A 27,336-nucleotide genomic window follows, 5' to 3' on the forward strand; every position below is an offset into this window, starting at 1 on the left:
CACAGGTAGATCATGAAGAATCATGGCTGAAGTCCGAGCAAATCCACGTTCATATTCACTGACTCGTGTCAACATCTCTTGTTTCTCTTTCCCCCACAGTTTGGCGTTCTCTTTTAGCTGAATCAAACATTCGCAAATGAGTAATATTACAAAATTTGTTCAAAGTATTATTTATCTTGTATGTAAATTTTTATAAATAGTTTATGTTGACTGTGCATTTTCAACTGGGTTGCATGCCCATAAGTTCCAAAAAACATACCTCGGAAACCAACATTTAGGAATTTATGAGCATGTAAAGCAACCCCTAACACAAAACCTAACCATTCGTCAACAATAAAACAGGAAATAGCAGGCTGATACAACTACAGTCTTAATTCATTCAAAAGATTAGAATTTTCCAAATCTATTAAGGCAGCACAAATTATTTCTGAGAGATGCGATTGTTGCCTCCATTTACCATTTAGCTCTAATGCTATGTCACAAATTACATCAGTTGTTGAATGCTATTGACTTACTCTGTGTTTCATGTCTGATTGCGTCAAATATTATTGGCTTCCACTGTGTTTCATGACTGATTGCATCAAATGCTATAGTCTTCCACTGTGTTTCATGACTGATTGCATCAAATGCTATAGTCTTCCACTGTGTTTCATGACTGATTTAATCAAATGCTATAGTCTTCCACTGTGTTTCATGACTGATTTAATCAAATGCTATAGTCTTCCACTGTGTTTCATGACTGATTTCATCAAATGCTATAGTCTTCCACTGTGTTTCATGACTGATTTCATCAAATGCTATAGTCTTCCACTGTGTTTCATGACTGATTTCATCAAATGCTATAGTCTTCCACTGTGTTTCATGACTGATTTCATCAAATGCTATAGTCTTCCACTGTGTTTCATGACTGATTTCATCAAATGCTATAGTCTTCCACTGTGTTTCATGACTGATTTCATCAAATGCTATAGTCTTCCACTGTTTCATGATTAAGTCAAATGCTGTTGGTTCCCTCTTTGTCTTGTGACTGATTGGTAGGCCCAAACGGAATCTGCATGCACAGAACTCCTCAGATGTTTAGGCTATCATTATTTCTGTTTATTTACTTGTGTTTATGAGTGTAAATTTATAGTTATTCAGTTTTTAAATTAATTTCAGTAATAATGTTGACTAATGTGAAAATATTCATATAAATTATTTACAATACAGCTTGTAAAGTAATATTTTCTGTCTTTTAGTAGATATATAATATGAGAGACTTGCTTTGTTTACCAAATAAAGTGGATTTAATTGGATTTGCATAGTAAACATTAAATAAAAAGTTAAAAAGTATTAGTTGTTATTTCATTTATTAGGTTTTTAGTTATTATGATACTCCCAAAATCATTCTGCATAAATTTGCAGATTTTAAACAAAATTCTCAGCAGAAATATCACAAAAAGTCCGCAGATTCTGTCTGGCCCTACTGATCGGGTCAGGATAATATGCTGGAGCATCTTTTTTTAATTGGAGGATAACAGTGAGCAAGAGCCTATAGAATTAAATAATAATATGAGGCACAATGTCTAATTCAACAGATTAGACTAAATTGCATAAAAATTCAATAGAATAAACCCGTGTTGTCAGCAGCGATGTTGCCAAATCTGTAGTTTAACCCATGAAGTTTGTACTACCAACAGAAAGGTTGAATTAGTGTTGGTTGCATTTTGTTAAGCAGACATAGCAACCCTGTTTGCATCGAGGGAGAACGGGAAATACAGCCGTGAATGGAATCAACTGCAACACCGGATTGTTTTCAGTCATTAAAACCTCATCACACAAAGACTATGTATTGCTTAGAGGACTTGTTTTTTTTTTTCAATAAATACATGCGATTCCGTGGCATATCAAGACATGTTGCAAGTTAAATTAACTCTAAGATCTTACAGTTTGACAAAAAGATCATGTTCGTACAGTCCGAAATGTTTATTTTAGCTAGAAGGAATAAGTGTATTAAATTAAATTAAAGTTTGCTTTTGAGTTGTGTTGTGGATCATATAAAGACTAAATTTTAATTATACTCAACAAAAGTTATGTATTTATAACTTTATTTTGTGATTTTAACATGTATGAAAACTGAGGCAGAAATTAATATCAAACTCTGCATAAACAGTTAAAGAGTTTTTGGCCTCCTTTTTACAGAAAATCAGAGTAAGAGCTGAGTGATATGACACGATGCATAAACATGCATTAACTTATATTCAGCAGTTTACATGTGATTGTTGCCTCATTATAAACATACATACATTACAAAATATAAGCATTAACAAGATAACATAAGTAATTCCAGACCTTATGCCTCTGAATGTGTTTATAATACTTTTTCTAAATTTCGAGAATTTTCCAAATGTTGATAATGAACTGTATTGAAATAAGATACACCATGTCTGGTTGCTGTTAGCTCCATAATGGTAGTGTGGGTAGTGGGGAACCACATACCTAGCAAGTATAATACAAGCATAGATAAACTTGGAAACAAGGGAAGAAATGAGCATTATTGTTATCTTATAATAAAATGTGAATTTGTTCCGATTGAGCAGTTTATCACTGAGATTTTACACTCACAGGATTTACATGTGAACAAGGAAACAATGGTGTTTGTGGCTCACAATATGCCATTTCCATGTACTAATTTCTTATTTGTCAGCTATACCTATTAGGTTTATTCAGATCTTGATTATTTATTATTTTTAGCATTGTGATTACGCCATACCTACTTTTGGAGAAATGTACAAATGTGATTTTTTTACTTTCACTTTCAGAACTTTAATCTTCCACATAACTATATGGATAAAAGTTAAATGTCCTAATAACATTTAAAATCAAACCTGCTGCTCCAGTGTCTGGATTTGACCCTCAGCTCTCGCCAGTTGTGTCAGTAATTCCAGTTTCTCACTGTCTGAGAAAGGCTGATATAAGGACTGAGATTAAAACCAATAATGAAACTAAGTGTTGTTCAAACAGGTTGTCAGTAGTTTAATTATCAGTAGTCTGAGGTTTACCTGCGCAGGCTGTTGAATGATGATTGGTGGAGGGAGATTACGCAGCCTATCCAGCTCTTCTCTGAGTCGAGAGTTTTCTGCCACAAACACAGACTCGATCTCTCTTCTCTTCTCCTCTTCATCTTTATAAATTCAACACATCAGATTGTCAGGCATGAGTGTTTTGTCCTTTTTAATTTATTAATTTTTCTTCAGCTTAGTCCCTTTGTTCACCAAGGGTTGCCACAGCAGAATGAACTGCCAACTTATCCAGCATATGTTTTCCAGCTGCAACCCAGTATTGGGAAACATCCAAACACACTCATTCACCCACATACACTGCAGCCAATATAGTTTATTCAATTCACCTATACCGTATGTCTTTGGACTGTGGGGAAAACCAGAGCACCCGGAGGAAACCCACGCAAACACGGGGAGAACATAAAAATTCACCTGTGAGGTGACAGTGCTAACTACTGAGCCACTGTGTTCCCCTTTTAATTCATAACAATGGTAAATAGAGTGCTATATATTATGGAAAAGAAAACTAATTATGATGCTGGCCAGATTCGAACCCAAATTTCCAGAATGAGCACCAAAACCACTAAGCCATGGCTCTGACTATTGAATAGCAACGGAAACTAATTAAATATCAAAACCAGATGTTTAAACATGCCTTTTTGTTTCATGGCTGCTTTCTTCTTCTCTGAATTGCCTTTTCTTCTTTCCTTCAGATTTGCATCCAATAATTTCTCCATCTTCTCAATGACCTGCTCGGTGAATTCAAACAAACACAAAACTTAATTATAGTAGATGTATAAAGGAATCATCCAACCATCACTTTTAGTAACCAAATCCACACACACACAAACATTCAGTATATAAACTTGTATAACGAAAAAGGAAACATTTGCATCATTAATTAATTTTTCCCACTAAAAATGATTGTATAATGAGTTAATTCACTCTTTATTTGTTTTGTTTTTTTACTTTCTTTATATTGACAAGAAAAGGGTGTGGCATCTATATACTGGATGTGATTATAGACTTGCAGGTATATTTTACATATCCAAGATTAAGTCTACCTTTCATCTCTTTTGTGTGGTTATTAAGTTAAATAAATATTTGCACATAGCACATATTTCAGAAACACATATTTTCTGTATTAATTTATAATTTCAGTTTATGAAAAACAAGATAATTTTTGTGTCTGTTCCTTCTTCCTGGTCAACTCTATTACATTGGTAATAAAAAGGCCTTTTAAAATACACTGTAAAAAAATGTTGGAGGAGTTGGAGCTCAAGCTCCCCCTTATTGGAGTCCTTTTCTGCAGCAAGCAGTGTCTTAGAGGTCATGGTCTTTAACCTTCTTGTTTGAGCAACTCGTTGCTGCGATCTCAGCTCAGAGTGGGTTGGGTGTTGTAGGACAGCATTTTCAAGGACAGGGACAAGGACAGCATTTTTACCCGACCAAAGTGAAGAGCGAGGGGAGCGCAATGTTTATGAAAAGTGGGGTGCTCCCTATGGCCAGCGTAAAGGCTGATTTATACTTCTGCGTCATACTTATGCCAGCCTTCACACAGTAGCACTATATAAATGTCAGGAATTCATTCATTCATTTTCTTTTCAGCTTAGTACCTTTATTAATCTGGGGTCGCCACAGCGGAATGAACCGGCAACTTATCCAGCACAGAATGCCCTTCCAGCCGCAACCCATCACTGGGAAACACACACACTCATTCGCACACTCATACACTGCTGTCAGTTTTTAGCATACTTAATTCACCTGTACCGCATGTATTTGGACTTGAGGAGAAAACCAGAGCACCTGGAAGAAACCTATGAACACGGGGAAAACATGCAAACTCCACACAGAAATGCCAACTGACCCAGCCGAGGCTTGAACCAGCAACCTTCTTGCTATGAGGCGAATGTGCTACTCACTGTGCCACCATGTTGCATGTCAGGAATTATTATTATTAACAATATAAACATAATACTCTATTGTAATACAGTACAAACTAATAATATAACGTTTTATATGTAATGAATTTTCCACCATCCCATGAAACTATATTGATTGGCTATATTGATGTTTTTTGATAGCTTTATTATCTGGTGGTCTCTAAATGCACAAAAAGGCATATAGTTGTATAGAGAACATCTAAATACCTTTTCTTGTTGGCGAACTGTGTCCTCCAGTGCAGTTATTTTCTTGTCACGGGTCTGGTATCGTTTTAACACAGCCTGCTGCTGTTGATGTGCTCTTTGCAACTGGACAAACTGTTTCTCAATGTCATTCTTCTGCAATAAGCAAAAATAGAAGACAAAATAAGCAAAAAAAGACAAAAAAAAAAAAATAAAATAAAACTAAAGTGTGAATTTTATTTTGACAACAGGAGACGCAAATTGTTTACTTTGCATTACTGAGCAATGACTGCATGGGACAAGTTTAAACTTGCGTCATGAAGCAAAATGGAGGATTTGCAGATTATATATTTATTCAGCTTCACACCAAAGAGGCATAATGTATATTTAATTGTCTCTTTTGCTAATTTATCGTGTTTATTTTAAAATTTGATGCGTATGTTTCAACAAACACTTGTAGGCTACTGAATCTTGTCAAATCCCCCAACTGTCATTTGTTGATGCAGGGGTTGATATTAAATCCTTGCTGTGTTTTCTTTGACATTATTGCTTAAAAATACAAGACAAAAAAATCTTTACCGGAATCTTTTGTCAAGTACAATTATAATATAGCCTTTATCCACAACAGATCTCGTGAGCAAAATAGGTTAACGTTACTCTGATGGGTTTATACCCTCTCCATGTAGTTAGTCATTCACTTTGGAATTTTTTTTTTTGACTAATTAAGTATTATTACGTTGCCATTGTTCAGCATACATCATGCTGTGTGTGTGTCTGTGAGACACACCTGTCAACATTGGGATATGAAAATAAGGGACACCCCAACCTCTCGGTTATATTTTTCGTTTGATTACATTAAATATCTGAGGTGTCACTTTAAAAATGCACACATAATGCAAACATAATGAAAGAATTTGATTGCTTTTTTGCTCATTTAGGACAAAAGTTGTTGTGTTTAAAATAAACCAACCAGGATCGACATGTTTAGATATTATTATTATTATTATTATTATTATTTTGTGTATACACTGTAAAAAATTCCTGTAAATTTACAGCGAAAATCAACAGCAAAATACTGTTTTAATGTAAAAACAGCTGGTTGCTGTTTTTTACAATGCATCATGGGAAGACTTGCTCACTTGAGCTTGAGTGGTTGAGCAACAACAGTAAGGGCACTATAATTTAACAGTTTTATACCATATTTTTTGTGCGCACACAAGACGACATTTTGGATTCACCACATGAGGTAAATTTGCAGCTCCTTATGAGACTATCTTTAAAGTACCTGTTAGTTTATTAAATCACATGTAAACATCCAATCAGCACACAAGTGCAACATTTTTTAATGCATGATTTGACTGTGTGGATTTAAAAAGCAAGATACAGCCTAGCATAAGGACTTGGCAGTCCTCACATAACTTAAAGAAATTTTGTTCAACCTAGATGGATATTTTACCTGAACTTTTAGTAAAAAGTTCAAAGATTAAACATTATAATTAGTGGTTACACAAACTGGTCTTATGCCCCGCATTTTATGACTGATTTGAACTGCGTGCCTGTTTGTAACTCCATAGTAACAGTTAGGCTACTTACAAGAAGGATCATTTGGATATTTCAACAAGGTAAGACGCTCTATCTGTGATCATATTACGTTTAAATTACCTTTTAAATTGAAATATTATGCCATAAACAACCAATCGACACATAACCAAAGCACCTGCTTATGCAATTACAGGATTTGACCGTGTGAGAGGAGGGGTAACGTTAGCCTAATTAGCAAGCTAACGATAGCTGAAGGACTTGTCTTCACATCACACGCAGGTAAGAATGTTAAACCTAGATTTTACATAAACTTTGAGTGAAGATTGTACAGAATCTATTTTTTTTTCATGTGGTTACACGCGTAACTTGCGCATTCGGTCCATTTTATTACAGATATTCATTTTTATTTGCAACTCCGATGCTTCTAAAAGTACCTTTTAAGATTGAGTGTGACCTTTGTCATTTTTGCCGTTATTCCGGTAACGTTATATAGAAGTTACGGTCAGATTTTATGCTCGGTAACGTTAACTAAAGTTGCAGTGTTCAAAACACTTCAAGATTATGAAACTGGCGAAGGTTTTAATCTTTACAAGTAACGTTAAGGAGTAACTGTGAACATGCATGTTGTTTGATTACAGTACGTTAGTATTATAGCGGCAATACAAGACATTTTGCAGTGTCAACCATTTTATGATTATTTCATAGTGAAACTCGACGTAATTGGTTGACTATTTAACTATCTTGTTATAACATTATGTATTCTTGTCAGAGTTGTAAAGAAACATGTGGTACTGTTGTGTCATATGTGAAACATATGAAAATACACACGAATGTTTCAAATATTGTTTTTCGTTGCTGCATTCCTAATTGTAAAAGGACATTTAAAAAATATGCAGGTTTAAAATCTCACGTTTACAGGCACCATAAAGGATATAGGACAGAAAACACATTGTGCGCTACACTTTCTCTACAATGCCATGTTGATTTCTGTAGTGCCACATGTTCTTCTTTATCTGAATTTTTCTCTCATCTGAAAATGCACATTAAAGAGGGTAGAAAAGTGACATGTCCTTTTAACAACTGTGGTAAAACGTTCACCATTGTATCAACATTTACCTCTCATTTGACTAGAAAACATAAAGAAAATGCAAGCTTAAATGACTCCATTACAGCAACCCCTGAAGGCAGCTGCTCACAGGTTCAGAACACTGATTTTCAGTCTGATACACAGAGTGATGCTGCTGAGAACTATGAAGAACCAGATGTTAGTCCTGAAAATGTTGATGAGAGTTTGTTTTTAAGGAATCTTGCCCTTTTCTATTTGAAATTGCAAGCAAAACTATTGCTTCCAGCCTCAGTCATCCAGACAGTGATTGAAGATATGCAGTCAATACATGAAATCAACCAGTCCCATTTGCTTTTCAGACTTCAGCAAAAGTTAATCTCACTTGATGTTCCAGAGGCAATGGTAACGATGGTACTTAATGATCTTAAAGCTGAAGACCTTTTTACTTCATGTAATAATCATATATTAAGATCAGATCAGCGTAGAAAAACATTTTTCAAGAAGAACTTTAATTATGTTGAGCCACTACCCATATGTCTAGGACAGAATGAAGCAGGTAAAGAATGTTTCATACAGTATGTTCCAGTTAAACAAACCATTGAAGCTCTTCTTTGCTGCGAGTCTGTCAGGGAACAGTACAGTAAAATGCACAGTCGTGTCCAAATGAAGGACATTTTAAAAGATGTGTGGGATGGTGAAAACATCACTGCAAATTTGCAACATGCAGATGAGTCCGCATTAGGCTTAGTCCTATACCAAGATGCTTTTGAGGTTGTGAACCCTTTAGGGTCTGGGAAAAAAAAGCACAAAATACTTGCTATGTATCTCACATTAGCAGATCTGTTTCCCCATAACAGGTCAACTACGGACCAAATGCAGTTGGTGTTTCTTTGCAAGGAACAAGACTTTAAGTACTTTGGTCAAGAATTGGTCATGAGGTGCTTAGTCAATGACCTTAAAGACCTTGAGAGTACAGGTGTAAATTTTCCAGATGGACTGAATGTAAAAGCAATCTTGCGGGCAATAGCTGGTGACAATTTAGGCTCACATAATATTGGTGGTTTTCTGGAGAATTTTAGTGGAAGCACATACTTTTGCAGGTATTGTGAAATTGACAAATTTGCATTTCAGGAAGATCCACTTGCCAGGGCCACATTTCGCACAGTGCAGTCTTACAAAGACCATATTAAGAACCTTGATGTGGGATTGATCCAGAGTCGAGGTATCAAGTTTGATTCATTGTTTAATGAGCTTTCCTACTATCATGTATGCCAGCCAGGGTTGCCCCCTTGCCTTGGACATGATTTGTTTGAGGGTGTTGTGTCATATGATCTTGCTTTATGTATTAAACATCTTGTAAAGGTTGACAAACAATTTACTTACCAGGAATTAAATCGAAGGATCAGTCAGTTCAAATTTCTAGGTAATGACAACAGTGACAGACCTTGTGAGATTAACCCAGGAAGTGAGAAGCTAAGTGGACATGCTGTCCAGAACTGGTGTTTTTTGAGAATGCTACCAATGTTGATTGGTGACAAAATTGAATCACCGGGTATGAATGAGGTTTGGCAACTCATTTTAGTATTAAGGGAAATTGTTGCACTTGTTTGTGCACCAGCCATTTCCAGTGGCCAGGTAGGTTATTTGAGAGTTTTGATTGATGAGTATCTGCATTGTAGGAAACACCTTTTTCCTACACACTCTCTGAGACCTAAACATCACTATCTTAGCCACTACCCAGAGCTAACTGTTTATTTTGGACCACTCATACGCTTATGGACATTACGCTTTGAGAGCAAGCATATGTATTTTAAACAGTGTGCAAGAAAACTGCACAACTTTAAAAATGTGTGCTTAACTCTTGCAGAAAGACATCAGCTTCTGCAGGCATTTCTTGGTGCTGGTGAGCTGTTTCCTCCTGCTATTACTGCTGAAAAGGCAACAGAGTTTGTGGTAAGTGATTACAATGATCTCATTAGGGAGTCTGTATCTGAATTTGATTTTCAGCATAACAATACATTTGTTTCACACGAAGCTACTGTGAAAGGGACAACATATCGAAAAAACATGTTTGTTGTCATTCAAGAAAATGATGAGGGGCTTATTGTGGGCAGGATTGTGATGACAGTCATACACAAAAATTCTGTGTATTTTATCACAGAACTTTTCCAGACTAACAGATTCCATGATATGGGTATTCACATCTTGACAACAATAAATGGATCCTACCTGTGTGTTAATCAGAAAGATCTACTTGATTATTATCCCTTGTCAAAATACACAGTAGTGAATATGTCTGTAATTGTTCTTCATCATTCTGTTGTCTCCATTTAGAGCAATGTCCTCCATAAGGGAAGAACTAAAAGACATCATCCACAAGGCCTTACCTTCTAATGATGACAACATCACACAGCTTTTGATTGATCGAATTTTGGACTCTGGTTTGGAATCCAAGGATGACCTTAAGTTTGTTCAACAAGAGGACATCAGTGACATACTTCCGACTATAAAACTGCGGAAACTACTCAGTACTTTTAAAATGGGTAATTATAATCATACATTTCATTTATTTAGAAAAACAAATACATTTTAATCATATTTGAAAGGACATAAAAGTGCACATAATAATTTACACTTCATTTTCTCTCAATTTGAGTTAAACAATTTGTTTCCTTTTTAGTCAGTTCATTAGTAAATTAAACAATGCAAATAGTTTTAGATGTTAGTAGCTTTATTGAAATATATTTGGCTCGTATGTGACAAATTTGTATTATAAATGTAAATGGGTCAGTGGGTAGAAATAAATGCATTATCCTTTGTATATATTAAGTTGTGTTTTAACTGTCACTTCAATATTTTTGTGATGTATAGAGACGGAAACTGTTACTTTGGATCTTAGCATCATGCAGCACACTCCATCATCAGCTGGGAGCTCCTCACCTATTCCATGCTCTTCTAATATGTTTACTGATGGAGAATCAAGCAGTCTAGAAGACAGTAGACCATCTACATCCCATGCTACGAAATCATGGCCAGATACCTTCCAGGTGCCATGGCAGCTTATGCCTGGTGAAATTCAGACAGCTATTTCCTCTGGGAGGCGGCCTTCACCACAGGCAAGACGACAGATGGTTAGGGTGCTTGCAGATGAAATGAGAAAATATGAGCCAACTCCAACACGCGCACAATGTCTTACTATTTGTAAAGGGATAGTTCACAAATATCCGCAAAGTTTTGCAGATCAGCTTCATGATGGCCGAATTGTTGGTGAAGGTTATAGCTCACTTTTGATCCAGATCAAGACAAGAATAGACAATGTTAGTCGAACCACCAGTTTCAGACAGCACAGGTCATCAAGCAGCAGCAATAAAAGAGGACCCACTGACACATATGGTTGTACGCGATTTCAGCCTGGTCTTCCTTTAGAGGAAACGGATGCCTCTGTTGAGAATAAACGCCAGAAGCTGGAGAATATCTATCTTCGAGAAGGAGCAAAAGGAATAGAGAAGGCTGAAGTAAACCAACTGATGGAGACAACGTACTGCCTTCAACGAACCCAAATAAATAGTGTCCCAGCTCCTTCTGTTGCAGAGATAATGGAAAAGTGGCCATACCTCTTTTTTCAGAAAGGCCTGCTCACACATTTTGAGCTACTTACCGACATCAATGTCCTACGTGCATTTGAACTGTCAATGCAAGAATGTGGAAAGACCATTTTAGAGTTTTTTAAAAGCAAGCCTACAAACTCTGAAGTAAAGTCAGTCCTTTCCAACGATGCTGTCACTGATTCATCTTACCTCGTTGTGCTACTCCTTATGGCTCACTTTGTTGAAAAGAAAGAAGGACTCATTCTTCATGAAAATGTAAGTTTGTTTTATGTGTATTCTTTGTAGGAATGGTACAACCATATAGTTGTCTTTACTCATTCATTTTATTGTTGTTGTTGTTGTTGTTGTTGTTGTTGTTGTTATGTACATATTGTCAGTTATTTACAATTTCTTTTTTACCAATAGATGTCTGCCACTCCTGCTGATCTTGAAAAGATGGGTAACCTGCCTGTGACTCCTCGTTTGATCCTGCTTGGTAAGTATTTTGTGATCAGGATAGGAAAAAAATCCAACTTGTGTCTCACTGTAGACTTTGCTGGTTTGTATTTGAGAAAATGAGTTCATTCAATTTAATTCACTAAAGCAAACTCTCATTTATTTTGAATGTGTGTATTTGTTTTGGTCTGATACCCAAATAAATAAACTTGCCTTTTAGAAGCCTAGTTATCCTTATATATATACTACTATATACTTATATATACTACTATTGACATACTATTGTCAATTTTTTAACATGCTTTAGACATTTTGCCACTTTTCATTATCTTTGAATCTCAGATTACCTGGGTTGATTTCATGTAGTTGCTTATTATAGTTATTTACATATTTATTTTAATTTAGAAGAATTATATTGTATGGCTTCAAAAAGTCTTGCATAATTTTATCATGGCCCTTTCTACATCAAGCCTTTCAAAATAAATGATAAATCACAGAATTTAATCTTCAGAATAATTCTTAAATAATACTTTAATCAATCAATTTCTTAAAGGTCCAGATGATACTCCGGGCCAGTGGATAAAACAATGGATGATCAGCATGGAAGGCAGAGTAATCTGTGAGGGTGTGCAGCCCCATTTTCTTTCTGGACTTGCTACAGTGTTTTCTTTGTACTACATCTTCAATTTGCAGTACCAGGAGGAAACAGCATGCACACTGGAATTCCTTCAAAGGTAATATGTTTTCACTTACATATTTTTTGTTTAATATAGCATGAGGACTTCATGAGACAAATACAGCAAAAACTGTGATATAGTGAAATGTCAGTTAAATATTATAAATTTATCATAAACTAATTAAATCATTTACTGGTATTTTATTGTATGTAGTTTAAAATGTTATTAATTCTTGTGTTTTAAAGTAGAATTTTAATCACCATAATTAAAAATACTAGTCTTCAGTGTCACATAATCAGGCCCGTTTTTTAGCCGCGAGGGCCGGTATCCCTAGCTCCAGAATCGGTTGCTCTCAGCAGTCACACTTTTTAAATTTATTTATCTAAGTTATTTACTTGACCACAGCCTTTTTATTCATTATTTTAACGCAGCTCTACTCTTTTTATCTATTTTCTCGCAGCTCAGTGAGCAAATTGCAGCCTGCAGGTTAATGACGATATAACTTGGTCAACTTTCACTAAATAGCTGTTGTGGTTCAGTGGTTAGCACGTTAGTTTTCGACCCCGCAGACCCAGGTTCGATCCTCGTTTGAGTAATTAATTTTTTTTTTTTTTCATTTTTATTGTTAAGACATATAATACTGTAAGGGTTGTTGAACATTTGAAGTTCTAAAGCAGTTGTTTTCTCAAAAAAACACGTGATAGTGTCATTAGAAACTGATTTGGAAATGACCTTATTTTAATATAGTCAGTCGTGAACTGAGGTGGGCCGGTCTGAGGCTTGAAACTCCAGGGCTGAAAAGGAGTCCCACTCCGGCCCTGCACATAATTCTTATGATGCCTAACATAATCATCAGCTCAGAATTAAAATGTATTGTTGTTGTCATCACTTTGTGAAACAATACAATACACATTATTCATTCAGTTTCTTTTCAGCTTAGTCCCTTTATTAATCCGAGGTCGCCACATCGGAAAATAACGCCAACTTATCCAGCACATTTTATGTAGCGGATGCCCTTCCAGCTGCAACACATCTCTGGGAAACATCCATACACACTCACTCACACTCATACACTACAGACAATTTAGCCTACCCAATTCACCTGTACCGCATGTCTTTAGACTTGTGGGGGAAACCGGAGCACCCAGAGGAAATTGCAAAAATGCAAATTCAACACAGAATCGTCAATTCACCCAGCCAAGGCTCGAACCAGTGACCTTCTTGCTGTGAGGCGACAGCCCTACCTACTGTGCCACCACGTCAATACGAACTATACTATTTAAAAGTACCATTAAAATAATTTATTTTTATTCATCAAATTAAATTGTCCAAGCATGAAAGTAAATTAGGCGACACAGTGGCTCAGTAGGTAGTGCTGTCGCCTCACAGCAAGAAGGTCGCTGGTTCGAGCCTCGGCTGAGTCAGTTGGCATTTCTGTGTGGAGTGTGCATGTTGGCATGGTTTACCTCCGGGTGCTCCCCTTTCCCCCACAAGTCCAAAGACATGTGGTACAGGTGAATTGGGTAAGCTAAATTGTCTGTAGTGTATGTGTGTGAATGGCATCCGCTGCGTAAGACATATGATGGATAAGTTGACGGTTCATTCCTCTGTGGTTACCCCAGATTAATAAAGGGACTGAGCCGAAAAGAAAATGAATGTATAAATGAAAGTAATTGAATTTATTATAATGCAAAAAAGATTTTAAAAATTCTTAAATCAAAGTATCAGAAAATAATGTATCAGTTTCACTAAAATACTATGAAGCTTTTTTCACCACTGATAATTATAAGAATCATTATTAGTGGTTTTGTACCAATAATATAATAATGATTTATAAAGGATCATGTGACACTGAAGACTAATGTAATGGTGATAAAAATTCAGCTTTACATCACAGGAATAAATTTAATGTAAAACTACGTTCAATAAAAAAAGATAAAAATTTGAAAAAAATAGAGTTATTTAAATTGTGTAGTAACATTTTATAATTCAACATTTTTACTTTATTTTTGATCACATAAATGCAGCCTTTGTGAGCAGAATAGCCTTTTTAAACATTACCTCTCACAAATCTGTCTTTCAAATTAATATTTTGAATAAAATGCTTTGCAATTATATATTTTTGCATAAACATTAGATTAGTGAGTACCAAAGACAAAACTGGAGCTAAAAAACATGCCAGTGCATATTTTGATGAAAAAAAAATACTGCTTTATTAATAAACAGGAAAAACTATTACTCTAATAGGTATAACTGTTTATTAAAACTGTTTTGTTAAAAAGCACCAACATATATTGTCTATATTCACTGAGGAATTTATTCAAATCTAAATTTTTTAAAGGGGTTGCTCATTTATGCTGAACAATTTATAGGTATATATGTAGTGTGTGTGTGCAGTTGAAGTTAAAATTATTAGCTCCCTTGATTTTTTTTCTTTTTTCAATATTTACAAAATTATGTTTAACAGAGCAAAGAATTTTTCACATAATGTCCAATAATATTATTTCTTTTGGAGAAAGTTTGTGTGATTTTAGCTAGAATAAAAGTAGTTTTTAATTTTTAAAAAACATTTTAAGGTCAATATTATTAGCCCCCCTTAAGCAATATATTTTTTTCGTATGTCTACAGAACAAACTATCATTGTACAATGACTTTAATTAACCTAGTTCACCTAGGTAGGCCTTTATATGTCACTTTAAGCTGAACACTAGTATCTTAAGAATATATCTAGTCAAGTATTATTTGCTGTCATCATGGAAAAGATAAAAGAAATTAGTTGTTAGTTTTTACAAAGTAGTTATTAAAACTAGTATGTTCAGAAATGTTGAACAAATCTTCTCTTTGTTAAACAGAAATTGGGGAAAAATTATATATATATATATATATACACACACTCACAGTTGAAGTTAGAATTATTAGCCCCCCTGAATTATTAGCACCCCTGTTTATTTTTTCCCCCGATTTCTGTTTAATGGAGAGAATATTTTTTCAACACATTTTTAATCATAAAAGTTTTAATAACTCATCTTTAATAATTGATTTATTTTATCTTTGTCATGATAAAAGTAAATAATATTTGAATAAATATTCTTCAAGACACTTCTATACAGCTTAAAGTGACATTTAAAGGCTTAACTAGGTTAATTAGGTTAACTTGGCAGGTTAGTGTAATTAGGCAAGTTATTGTATAACGATGGTTTGTTCTGTAGACTATCGAAAAAAAATAGCCTAAAGGGGCTAATAATTTTGTCCTTAAAATGATGTTTTAAAAATGTATAACTGCTTTTACTCTAGCCAAAATAAAACAAACAAGACGTTTTGCAGAAGAAAAAATATTATCAGACATACTGTAAAAATTTCCTTGCCCTGTAATAATAATTTGGAAAATATTTAAATAAGAAAAAAAAAATCAAAGGGGGGCTAAATATTCTGACTTTAATTGTATGTATATATATATATACCCCCCCGTTTATTTTTTCCGCAATTTCTGTTTAATAGAGAGCATATTTTTTACACATTTCTAACACATTTTACACATTTCTAACAGCTTAAAGTGACAATAAAAGGCTTAATTAGGTATACTAGGCAGGTTAGGGTAATTAGACAAGTATAAGTATAAAGTGGTTTGTATAAAGATGGTTTGTTCTGTAGACTATCAAAACAATATGTAGCTTAAATATGCTAATAATTTTGTCCCAAAAATGTTTTTTTTTTTTAATTTAAAACTGCTTTTATTCTAGCCGAAATAAAACAAATAAGACTTTCTCCAGAAAAAAAATAAAATATTATCAGACATACTGTGAAAATTTCCTTGCTCTGTTAAATAGACTTAAATAGGGAAATATAAAAAAAAATAGAAAAAATAGAAATAGGGAAATATAAAAAAATTAATTTAAGAGAGGCTAATCTGAATTCAACTATTCAACTGTGAGTGTGTGTGTGTGTATGGATATATATATATATATATATATATATATATATATATATATATATATATATATATATATATATATATATATATATATATATACCCCACCTTAACTTTTTTTTCTCTTTTTTTATTTATTTCCCAAATGATGTTTAAAAGGACAAGGAAATTTTCACAGTATGTCTGATAATATTTTTTCTTCTGCAGCAAGTGTTATTTGTTTTGTTTCGGCTTGAATAAAAGCAGTTTTTTAAAAAACATTTTTGGGACTATATTATTAGCCCCTTTAAGGTTTTTTTTTTTCTCGATAGTCCACAGAACAAACCATCATTATACAATGACTTGCCCAATTACCCAAACCTGCCTAGTTAACCTAATTAACCTAGTTAAGCCTTTAAATGTCACTTTAAGCTGTATAGAAGTGTCTTGAAAAATATCTAGTTAAATATTATTTACTGTCATCATGGCAAAGATAAAATAAATCAGTTATTTGAAATGAGTTATTAAAACTATTATGTGCAGAAAGGTGTTGAAACTATCTTTCCTCCGTTAAACAAAAATTGGGGAAAAAATTAAACGGGGCGCTAATAATTCAGAGGGGCTAATAATTCTGACTTCAACTGTGTGTGTGTGTGTGTGTGTGTGTGTGTGTGTGTGTGTGTGTGTGTGTAATAATTCTGGATGGGCTAATATGGACTTCAACTGTGTACACACACTGACACATGTCACTGGTGTTGATCAAAAGTCATACATTTTAACATTTGAATGCCCCTTTCAAGTTTTTAATTTTCATCATATAACAATAACCATTTTCAAGGAAAATCATTTCAGTGCTGCAAAAATGCATGTGCTTTTATATAAAATTTTTCTTTCAGAACAAAAAATCACTCTTTTAGAGATAGTTTATTTATTTTTGTAAATCATACAGTTTTAAAACCTTGTTCACTGAAAACCTTTTATTCTTATTATTCAGACGCTTTGCTGGGATAAATCCAGAGAAGGGAACCAAGGCTGCAAGGGGAAATGTGACATCAAAAAAAAGTGGCAAGACAGTTCAGAAGAAGACCATGACTGTAAACGCCAAGGTTTCAAACCTTTTAAAAAAACTAATGGACTTTGAATGGGACTTTATTTAAAAGTCCCCCCCCCCCCCCACCCCCCACACACACACACTTTCGCAACAATAATATATAAACCAGAGGCCTTTTTTTAGTTCATTTTGGGGCTACATATTTTTTTATTTTATATACAAGACTACATTGTAAAGTGGCTATTTATTATTTTTTTCTAAGACATTCGGTAAGTTGCTTCTTGTTGTACAATGCTGAATGTGTTCTCAACATTTCTTGAGAACTTACAATTTTTGCCTGTTCTTTGGCTTAATATTGTCAAAATAACAATGCTTGTTTTATTTTGTGTTGTTTGAAAATAAATATGTGAAATATACCTTGGATTTATTTCTCTTTTTGAATCCACAGACAAGTTAAAATGTAGTTTATAAAATCATTTTGGTTAAAATATGGCTTGTAATTTAACAGCTTTATGCTTCTAAATAACAAAAGTATGCTGTAGATAAAATGTAAAAAAAGGTAGGGCACTGTATTTTTACATTACAATAACAGTGGTATGCTGTATCTTACAAAACAGTATTATGCTGTAAATTTAAAACGGCAGGGCACTGTATTTTTACAGTTCTATAACAGTAGATTACTGTTGCTAACAAAAACAGTATCATTCTGTTAAATTAAAACGGCAGCGCACTGTATTTTTACAGTTCCGCAACAGTAGCATACTGTTGCTAACAAAAACAGTATCATTCTGTTAATTTAAAAAACGGTAGGGCTTTGTATTTTTACAGTATGATAATGGCAACCACAGCTGCCAGTAGATTACCGTTTTTTTACAGGGAAATTTTTTACAGTGTATGTCCATTCAAACACCTAACCAAAACCCAGAGTGTCCACTTTCGCTCCTCTCAGATTGCGTGTACAGAATCCGTTAGGGAAACAGTGTCTATTTGTTAATGTGGAGTGCGTCTAACAGTTACGCACAGCTACATGATCTGTTTTGAGGATTGCATTAGAGAGGCAAAGGCACCTGTTATAGAATGAAAGGGAAACCCACCATTTTTATATTTATCTCAAAGGGTTTTCATGCCTAAGTAAAAATAAAAGCACAGAACAGATTTACATTTAACTTACTTACTTTAGTATTCTTGACCGTCTGTTTTAACTGCTCTTTGACTAACACAAAAGCATTTTTCACCACCAAATATTTATTTAACATTCTTTAGCTGTGAACCATGTCTTAAAGTAGTGTTTATCATGAATTTATAGAATTAGACATAAAAATAACTGCAGTGAAAATACAAATGAATACAAAATGAACAATAGATGACAGAAATCAAAATGCTTTGTTTCATTAACAAATAATAGCCTTCTTAAATAACTATCACAGGGTCTGACTAAAGAAATTGACATTTTATTCCATCTGAATGAATTATCAACCAGCAAAATACAAACAAAACAGTATCCTTTCCTGTGCGTTGAGTGCGCGAAGTTTCATTCAGTCCTTCAGTTGGTTTTATATTAGTGTACTGGGGAATAGTGACTAAGGCATTGACCGTGAGCATGGACACAGAACTAGCACTAGTTATAGTTTAGTCATTTTTAAGCAAGATGCTTAAGGTCTAATCCAATAAAATAATTAAATGAGTGAGCGAGTGAGTGAGTGAGTGAGTGAGTGAGTGAGTGAGTGAGTGAGTGAGTGAGTGAGTGAGTGAGTGAGTTTGGGTGGTATACAGTATAGACCATTTTGAGGGAAGTAAACAAAAACAATGGCATTTCCAGTTTTACATTTAATTTCTATAGCTTCTGACAGTAAAAAAAGGAGCCACTTATTTATAAATAATGTTATGACAGCTGTTTTAACATTAAGTTATGATTGATTTGCCTCTTGTTACAGTTTTGAAATAGTTGATATCAAGCAGGAAATGTTTATGGGCCAATGACATGACCACATTGAAATGGTCTACATGGTTATGTTTTCTGTCTGATGGATCACTATAGTCTGGATACCCATTCATTTCCTATGGCGGTCACTTATGACCGGGAACACCACAGGCGTAACAAGGATGATTAAAACACTCAAAATTCAATGAAAGAAGTGATCATCACTTTTATATGTTCATGTGCATAGCGTGGAGGATAACATAAGGCCTTGAGGTAATCAGATGTAAAACACAAAATTTATGAGTGTTTTAAGATGCAAATCGGTCAGATTTGACCCGAACACGACAGGAAGGTTAAGAGCAAGGGATGTGCCCTGGTGGTTCGGCGGTATGGATTGCATATAGGGAGGGTCAACCCTTTATTGTTTATTGCCACCCTTCACAGACAGATTAAAAATATGGGAAAATACCATTACGGGATGATAGAACTGTAAAATATGGGAGAATCCTGGAAAGAAAGGGAGGGTTGACAGGTATGCTGTAAGAGCTGCAAGTCAGTTTAGAGCTTATTAATATTTACAACCAATCCAAATATGGTCAATATAGACCTTCTACACTGTGAAATATCCAGGTTGCCTTAAATTTTTAAACTGAATGAAATTACTTAAGAGTCCATTGAACTTACATTAAGTTAAACTGACTTAAAACAGCTTTTGTATCTTATAAAATTAAGTTAGAGCATGTATAACTTAGTTTAATAAGTTACAATGACTTAAAAACGCATGTTGTCAAGACTAATTTATCTTACCATTTTTTACAGTGTAGGGGGATTTTATGGAATAATAAATAAACATTTAAAAATATTTCTCGAGATTTTTTTAAATTACCTTAGCCATATACTCACTATAGATATCAGAAAACAATTGATCTTATTAAATCAATGCAATATATGTCACATTTAAGACTTCTGCCAGCCTTGTGTTTGTTTTCGTCTTTGTATCAGTTGCAACAAGATATATGCCATGCGGTCTGGAGGTGAACTCAGTGACCAGTCATTGATTTCTGGAGGAAACCATTAACGGATTTGACATCGTAGCATTTCCATGCAAGCAAACATAACGAATGTATGCCAGGCAATGGACCTCTAGAGCTTAATAAGTTAATGTACATACAGTTTCTGACCACTGCTTCTGCTTTTATTGAAAACTGCAGACGAGGAGAAACTGGCCTTGACTGACCCACCTTGATGAGCTCGTTTTGAAGCAGTTGGATTCTGTCCTTCATGGCGGATGCTTTGCTGCTTTCACTGGACAGCTTGAACTTCAGAGAGGCTGCAAACAAAAAAGACAATCATTATAATGTATATATATATATGATTATATGATTAAATAGGTTAAATTATTAGCTCTTCATGTGATATTTTCTTTTAAAATAGTTTCCTCCTTCTGGAGACAGCTCTATTTCTTTTAATTTGGCTAGAACAAATGCAGTTGTTGCATTTTTGAAAATATTTTAGGCCACTATTATCAGCTCCCCAAAGACTTATGTAGTATTTTATGAAACCATTTTTGTTTAATTAATTTCCTAATTAGCCTAACTTGACTAGTTAACCTAATTAAATTAGTTAAGCCATAAAATTGCAGTTTAAGCTGAATACTAGTACCTTGCAAAAGGTGCTAAAAGGTCACCACAGCAGATGCCCTTCCAGCCGCAATCCAGTACTGTGAAAACACCCATACCCACTCATTCACACACAGACTCATACAGTATAGACAATTTAGTTTATTCAATTCACCTATAGCGCAGTTTCCTCCCGGGGAAAACAAACACAAAACGAGAAGACATGCAAACTCCACACAGAAATGCAGAAACTGGACAAACCAGGGCTTGAACCAGCCCAGCGACCTTCTTGTTGTATTCTTCTTGTTGCTATTTTTGTGACCTCATTAGATTATTCAATACCAATATCAAACTGAAACAAATTGAACTGGAACAAATTGTACATTTAATTTATTATGTTAGGGAAAACTATGAAATTAAAATAAAATATAAGAAAAAAATCAAGACAGAGTTTTTACTTTTTTGCAATATTTTTAATTTAATTTATAATTATAATCTTTCTATTTCTAAAATATTATTTTAATACACCTATCTGTTTAAAAAAATCCATTCTGTTAAAATGCACCAAATATTTATATTTATATATTACAATATATTACTTGCACTCACAGAAAAATTTATGAAAATATTCATTATGAAAATGAGTTGTACTTATTTATGCTGAGCACTGTTTATAATAATACAAATATTTATTAAATCATCACTGAAGCATCAGCTAATTGCATGGCCATGACACTGTGAAGATATTTTTGGAGAAAACATTACAGACTTTATCTAAAGCCCTGAAAGCTATGCGGTGCATTAGGGACAGAGAAGAAATTAAAGGTTGCGTCTGCTTTGAAGGCCTTAAAGGTCTTTGACGTGTCCTTTTAAATGGAGCTCATGTTTGTGTGCATATGAGTGTGTGAGGGACGCAAACTGTCCTTCAGCAGATAAGGCAGGGAGTGCTTATCAGATTCCCTACGCTAAATGAGAAAAGTCTTATCAATCCTCAGCACAGCTCGGCGAGGACATGACACCTGTGCCAATCACTTCACACTCACAACTTTCACATCTGAGAAGTTCTACAAGTTAGCACAACTTTAGTCTGATGCACTTTTTTGTGTACTTAATCTGTTATCAGGATGATAATCATTAGTGGTGTTAGCATTAGCCCATAGTAGTGCCTAGCCATGTTCTATTTTTATTTTTATAGTCCAGCCAAAACCAGCTATATCCAACTTAAACCAGGCTGATCAAGCTGGTTTTAGCTGGATTTGGCTGGTCATTTTCCAGCCTGACCAGCTAAGACCAGGCTGGAAATAGATGGAAACCAGCCTGGAAATGGCCAAAACCCCTCTAAAACCAGGCAACCAACCAGCTTAGGCTGGTTTAAGCTGGATTTTTCAGCAGGGAATTGTTTAGCCCATGCAACAGATGTTATTGATAAACAGCAGAATAATGCTTGCTAATGCCAACCATTAGATTTATCTCCTAATAAATTGCTAAAACCACAAAGTAGCATAGCAAAGTGTTAGCAACGGTTAATATGTTAGTGGTTATTTTTTAAGCACATCTTGTCTTTATCTTGTCAATAACTAGCTATTTAGACTATGCTCTGAAGGTTACTTATAAGTAATTAAACTGGTAAGTACTGGCAAAATGTATTATTTGTCAAACCATTTGTTAAAATTTACTTAATTGAAACAAACTGTAGCCTATAGACAAACTTGAAGTATGTACACAAATCCTAATCTAAAGTCACAGCTAGCAAAAGTAAAGATCTGACTAGTTGATTTTGTAGATTGTAAACCTTTAATGAAAAGGCTGACATAATGGCAGCACCAGCTGGTAATCAGTTTTGGTGAAGTGTAAAATCATAAATAATCTTTATATTCTTAAAAGTTCAAAAGGAGATCTTGGAAAGTGCTAATGTTAGCCTGATAGCACTGAAAGCCTACATGCCAGCCTGCAAGTGCCATCCAAACCACTCCTCCTGAATATATTACCACTCACTCGACAACACCTCTACAATACATCCCGCAACATTGAACAGGCAGAAAAGTTTATTGTACAGTTAATAATTAAAATGCCAAACCTAAAAAAAAATAGGATGTTGCTATATGACTACCTTGTGGGAGCAAGGTCGCCTCACAGCAAGAAGGTCGCTGGTTCAAGTCGGCATTTCTGTGTGGAGTTTCCATGTTTTCCCCATGTTCTCCCTGTTTTCATGTAGGTTTTCCTTGGGTTTTTTCCCACAATCCAAAGACATGCGCAATAAGTGAACTGAATAAGCTAAATTGGTGTGGCGTATGAGTGTCTGTGTGGGTGTTTCCCAGTACTGGGTTGTGGCTGGAAAGGGTATCCACTGCATAAAACATATGTTGAAATAGTTGATAGTTTATTCCACTGTGGCGATCTCTCTAAAAATAGAGCCTAAGTCGAAGGAAAATTAATGAATGAATGACGTTATCTTTTCTGTAGAAACAGGGTGTGCAGAGGTATGGACATTACATATTTTGACAGGCAGGTAGAACAGACAGCCTATCATAACATTCGGACCTAATGTTCTGATTGGACGAACTTGTCTTTCTCCTACTGTACACGTATCACAGATTATTAAAATCATATAAATAAATTTGGAAAAATGTATTTGATTGATTGCTATCAGGACATGCAGAGACTTTCAATAGTAAGACTAAAAGAGTTTCTAAGACCTTAAAATGATAATACAAAAAGGAATTATACCAATGCGGTCAGCGATCTCAGTGTTGGTCATGACGTCGACGTCGGTGTCATCCAGCAGCGTTCGTCCCAGGTCCTGATGCAGAGAGAGTTCCCGTCGCAGATCACTGTTCTCAGACTCCAAAACCCTCATCTGAGATCGCAAGCCGATCATGTCCTCCGCCATCTTATGCAGAGCCCCACTGTAGTTTTCCAGCTCCTGTAGGAGAAATAAAAATAAATTTTTAAAGACAATATACCTTGTATATGGATTTCGAATGTGAGCAATTACATTCCATTTAGGAAATCATTTCATTCATTTATTCATTCATTTTCATCCGCTTTTCTGGGGTCAGGTCGTGGGGGCAGCAGTCTCAGGAGAGAACCCCAGACTTCTCTCTCCCCGGACACTTCCTCCAGCTCCTGCAGAGGGATCCCAAGGGTTCCCAGGCCCCCCGAGAGACATAGTCCCTCCAGCATGTCCTGGGTCTTCCCCGAGGCTTCCTTGCTGTGGGAAATGCCTGGAACACCTCCCAAGGTAGAAGTAATGGAGACATTCGAAACAGATGCCCAAGCCACCTCAGCTGACTTCTCTCAATGTGGAGGATCAGTGGCTCTACTCTGGGATCCTCCCAGATGACGGAGCTCCTAACTCTATATATAAGGGTGCTCCCTGCCACCCTTGGAAGGAAACTAATTTCGGTCACTTAAATCCAAGATCTTATCCTTTTGATCATGACCCAAAGAGTTGATTGACTGGTTAATTGAGAGCTCTGCCTTTCGGCTCAGCTTCTTCTTTGCCATAATGGACCAGTGAATTAATCGCATTACTGCTGTCGCTGCTCCAATCTGCCTGTCAATCTCACGTTCCATCCTTCCCTCACTCGTGAACAAAACCCCAAGACACTTGAACTCCTCCACCTGGGATAAGAACTTTCTTTCAAGCTAGAGATGGAACTTTGTCTGGTGGAGCACCATGGCCTTGGAGGTGCAAATTTTCATGCCGGTCGCGTCACACTCTGCAACAAAGTGCCCTAGTGCATGCTAAAGTTCCATGTTCTATAAAGCCAAGGGAATAACTGTCTGCGAATAACATAGATAAAATTCTGTGGTCCCTGAAGTGGACCCCCTCCAGCCCAAAGATATGCTTAGAAATATAGTCCATAAAAATTATAAACAGAAACGGTGACAAAGGGAAGCCCTGCCAGAGTCCAACATGCACTGGAAACAAGTGTGACTTATTGCTGGCAATGCAAACCAAACTCCTGCTCTGTTCATACAGACACGAGACAGCCATCTAACCGCATACTCCCAGAACACCTTCTACAGAATGCCACATTTAGGAGATACTTTTAAAAGTATATAACAGCAAGATAGAAGCAAAAGCAGAAATCAGGCCCTAAACATGTAGTAAATTAGGTGGTAAAACTGTCGGTACAGTAATTTCATGGCACTTCAAGATATTAAGAATACTGTTTTATAATAACATTCAGTGTTCCTTTTTCTTAACATTAATCACCAGTGTAGGGGAAGGTTAGCTACTTTAAAAGTAGCATATTGCAAACATTTTTTATGTTTTTTAAAGTAACTGTGTTACTTTTAAAGTAAAATAAAGTTGTTGTTTTTTTTGTTTTTTTTTGTAGTTGTTTTTTTTCCATCTCGGCTGGGCTTAAGATTATATTATATTACTTTAAAATGTTAATTTAATTAAATAAATGTACATTTCTTAACATTGTCAGTTGCTACTACAAAGAGGGTCCAAAGAGGGTCAATTAAAAAAGTAAAATTAAATATTGATTTTTTTTTTTTTTTACAATTTACATATACATTTGTATTTATTCCCATAATGCAGCAATAACAGTAAAATATGCTAACATTGAATACTTAACATTTGATTCATATTTACTTATTAATGAGAAGTTGTTAATTAGATACAATATAGTTTTATATTTTAAAAGTATATTAAGGGAAATATAAAACAAAACATGTGACGATTAAAAACATAATAAAGGGATAATTCACCCAAAAATGTCAATTCTGTCAACATTTACTCACCCTTGTTTCAAATCTTCATGGGTTTCTTTCTTCTGCTGAGCACAGAAGAAGAAAGAAAGCTGAAAACCTGTAACCATTGACTTCCAAAGGCATTTGTGTTTCCTACTAAGTCAGTGGTTGAGTTTCAACGTTCAACAGAAAAAAGAAAATCAAAGGTTTGCAACCAATTGAGGGTGAGTAAATAGAGAGTATCTTTTCATTTTAGGGTGAACTGGCCCTCCAACCGTAAGTGTCATTTGCAGTTTGCCGCCAGTAGGTGGAATCAAAGTCACATGTTCAGTCGGTCTAAACAAATGTAAGTCTGATTGGAATCGATTCGTATCAGAACCTGGCTACTTGCCCAATAAACATTAATTTTATGCTTTTAAAAGAAAGTGAGATAAACACACATAGTGTGTCAGCCGATGCCATATTTTCAGTCAGTCTGTAAACGCCTCAGTGGTTTATTTATCAATCCTCTGACTGGTTATGCTGGCAGACACTGATGCTGAAAGCTGAGTGAGAAATGTGTACACAGTGAGGATTGAGACAGGGATTAGGATGAAATCCACCAAGTGAAAGGTATTTTTTTCCTCAGAATCCCCTCTAACAAGAATAAAAAATGTTCAGGCAGACAGTATCGAGTCTTAGACAGTTGAATTCATTGTCATAGTCATACATTCTTGTAAAAAAAAAAAGCTATTGTGGTCTATTGAATGTGCTCTTTCTTTTTAAAAGTAATGTATTAAGTAATTTCTGAACCAAACTACAATTAAGTGTATTATAGGCCTATTGTATATTATTTACAACCATTTCTTATTGTAAGGTACAACATGCGGTATTAACTAGTTAACTCATAAACTGTAATAAATACCGCAGTTTAGCCTAATTTAGATTTACTACAGTATACTATGTTGTAGTATATGTAACAATACGTAGCCTATGTAAATATATATATATATATATATATATATATATATATATATATATATATATATATATATATATATATATATATATATATATATATATATATACATATATATATATATATATATATATATATATATATATATATATATATATATATATATTTACATAAAAGTTCTGTCTGGTTCTGGAATCTGTTTGGCTGATAACAGTGATAAATTTAAGTAATGTCAGCACTTGTACAGCCTCTTTACTCTTTGTGTATTACTCCAGCTACATATAGCCAGCAAAAAGCAGACTTTACAGATATAAAGTTTAAAAGATGCTTGCTCAGCTGTTTAACTGTCAGCTTATGATTTTAATCCAACATGGTAGTTCCTCATACAAAAGTGTTTTTGAGACTCTCCATGTTTGACTTTGTTTTTATATACACAATTATGCCGTCAAACTGTTGTATAAACGCAATATCACACGAGTAGCAGTGCGATATGGCTGTATATCGGCACTGGTGGGGGCACTAATGCAACGCACGCCTCCCACCAGTGCTGATATACAGCCATATCGCACTGCTGCTCATTTGATATTGCTCATATATATAGTATAAGTAGTATAAAACTATTGTAATAAAAGCAAATGACCCAATACTGTAGTTTCCTGTAGTACAACTTTAGGGTTT

General features: G+C 34.8%; 2 protein-coding genes across 7 annotated transcripts in view; one reads left to right on the forward strand and one right to left on the reverse strand.

Annotated features, from left to right (window-relative positions):
* ccdc33 (coiled-coil domain containing 33) overlaps positions 1-27,336 on the reverse strand; it is a 43,691-nt gene that overhangs the window by 1,277 nt on the left and 15,078 nt on the right. For 3 of the 5 annotated variants that reach the window (XM_087310757.1, XM_087310758.1, NM_001442795.1), the window contains 7 exon segments: positions 23,721-23,916; positions 20,616-20,704; positions 5,192-5,323; positions 3,697-3,790; positions 3,042-3,163; positions 2,868-2,960; positions 1-117 (listed from right to left, as the gene is read on the reverse strand). In XM_087310757.1, the coding sequence (XP_087166883.1) occupies positions 1-117; positions 2,868-2,960; positions 3,042-3,163; positions 3,697-3,790; positions 5,192-5,323; positions 20,616-20,704; positions 23,721-23,916 (843 nt within the window). 5 annotated transcript variants of the gene reach the window in all.
* On the forward strand, positions 6,375-17,869 carry LOC147837705 (uncharacterized). 2 transcript variants are annotated; one of them, XM_087312731.1, is made up of 10 exons: positions 6,375-6,413; positions 6,742-6,789; positions 6,903-6,988; positions 8,907-8,997; positions 9,643-9,728; positions 10,110-10,318; positions 10,647-11,638; positions 11,789-11,858; positions 12,372-12,552; positions 17,397-17,869. In XM_087312731.1, exons 6-10 carry the CDS (start codon positions 10,114-10,116, stop codon positions 17,557-17,559), a joined length of 1,611 nt encoding a protein of 536 aa, XP_087168857.1. In that variant the 5' UTR covers positions 6,375-6,413; positions 6,742-6,789; positions 6,903-6,988; positions 8,907-8,997; positions 9,643-9,728; positions 10,110-10,113; the 3' UTR covers positions 17,560-17,869. The 2 variants fall into 2 exon arrangements, with proteins under 2 accessions (XP_087168857.1, XP_087168856.1); XM_087312730.1 differs by lacking the exon at positions 8,907-8,997.

This window comes from Danio rerio, chromosome 25 (genome assembly GCF_052040795.2).
Source record: "Danio rerio strain M-AB ecotype USA chromosome 25, GRCz13ab, whole genome shotgun sequence".
Classification (NCBI taxonomy): Eukaryota; Metazoa; Chordata; class Actinopteri; order Cypriniformes; family Danionidae; genus Danio; species Danio rerio.

Coding starts and splice junctions, on each gene's coding strand:
- LOC147837705 (XM_087312731.1), top strand. CDS start 10,114: ATGTCCTCCATAAGGGAAGAACTAAAAGACATCATCCACAAGGCCTTA. Junction 10,319..10,646: donor ACTCAGTACTTTTAAAATGG/GTAATTATAATC, acceptor TGTGATGTATAG/AGACGGAAACTGTTACTTTG. Junction 11,639..11,788: donor GACTCATTCTTCATGAAAAT/GTAAGTTTGTTT, acceptor TTTTACCAATAG/ATGTCTGCCACTCCTGCTGA.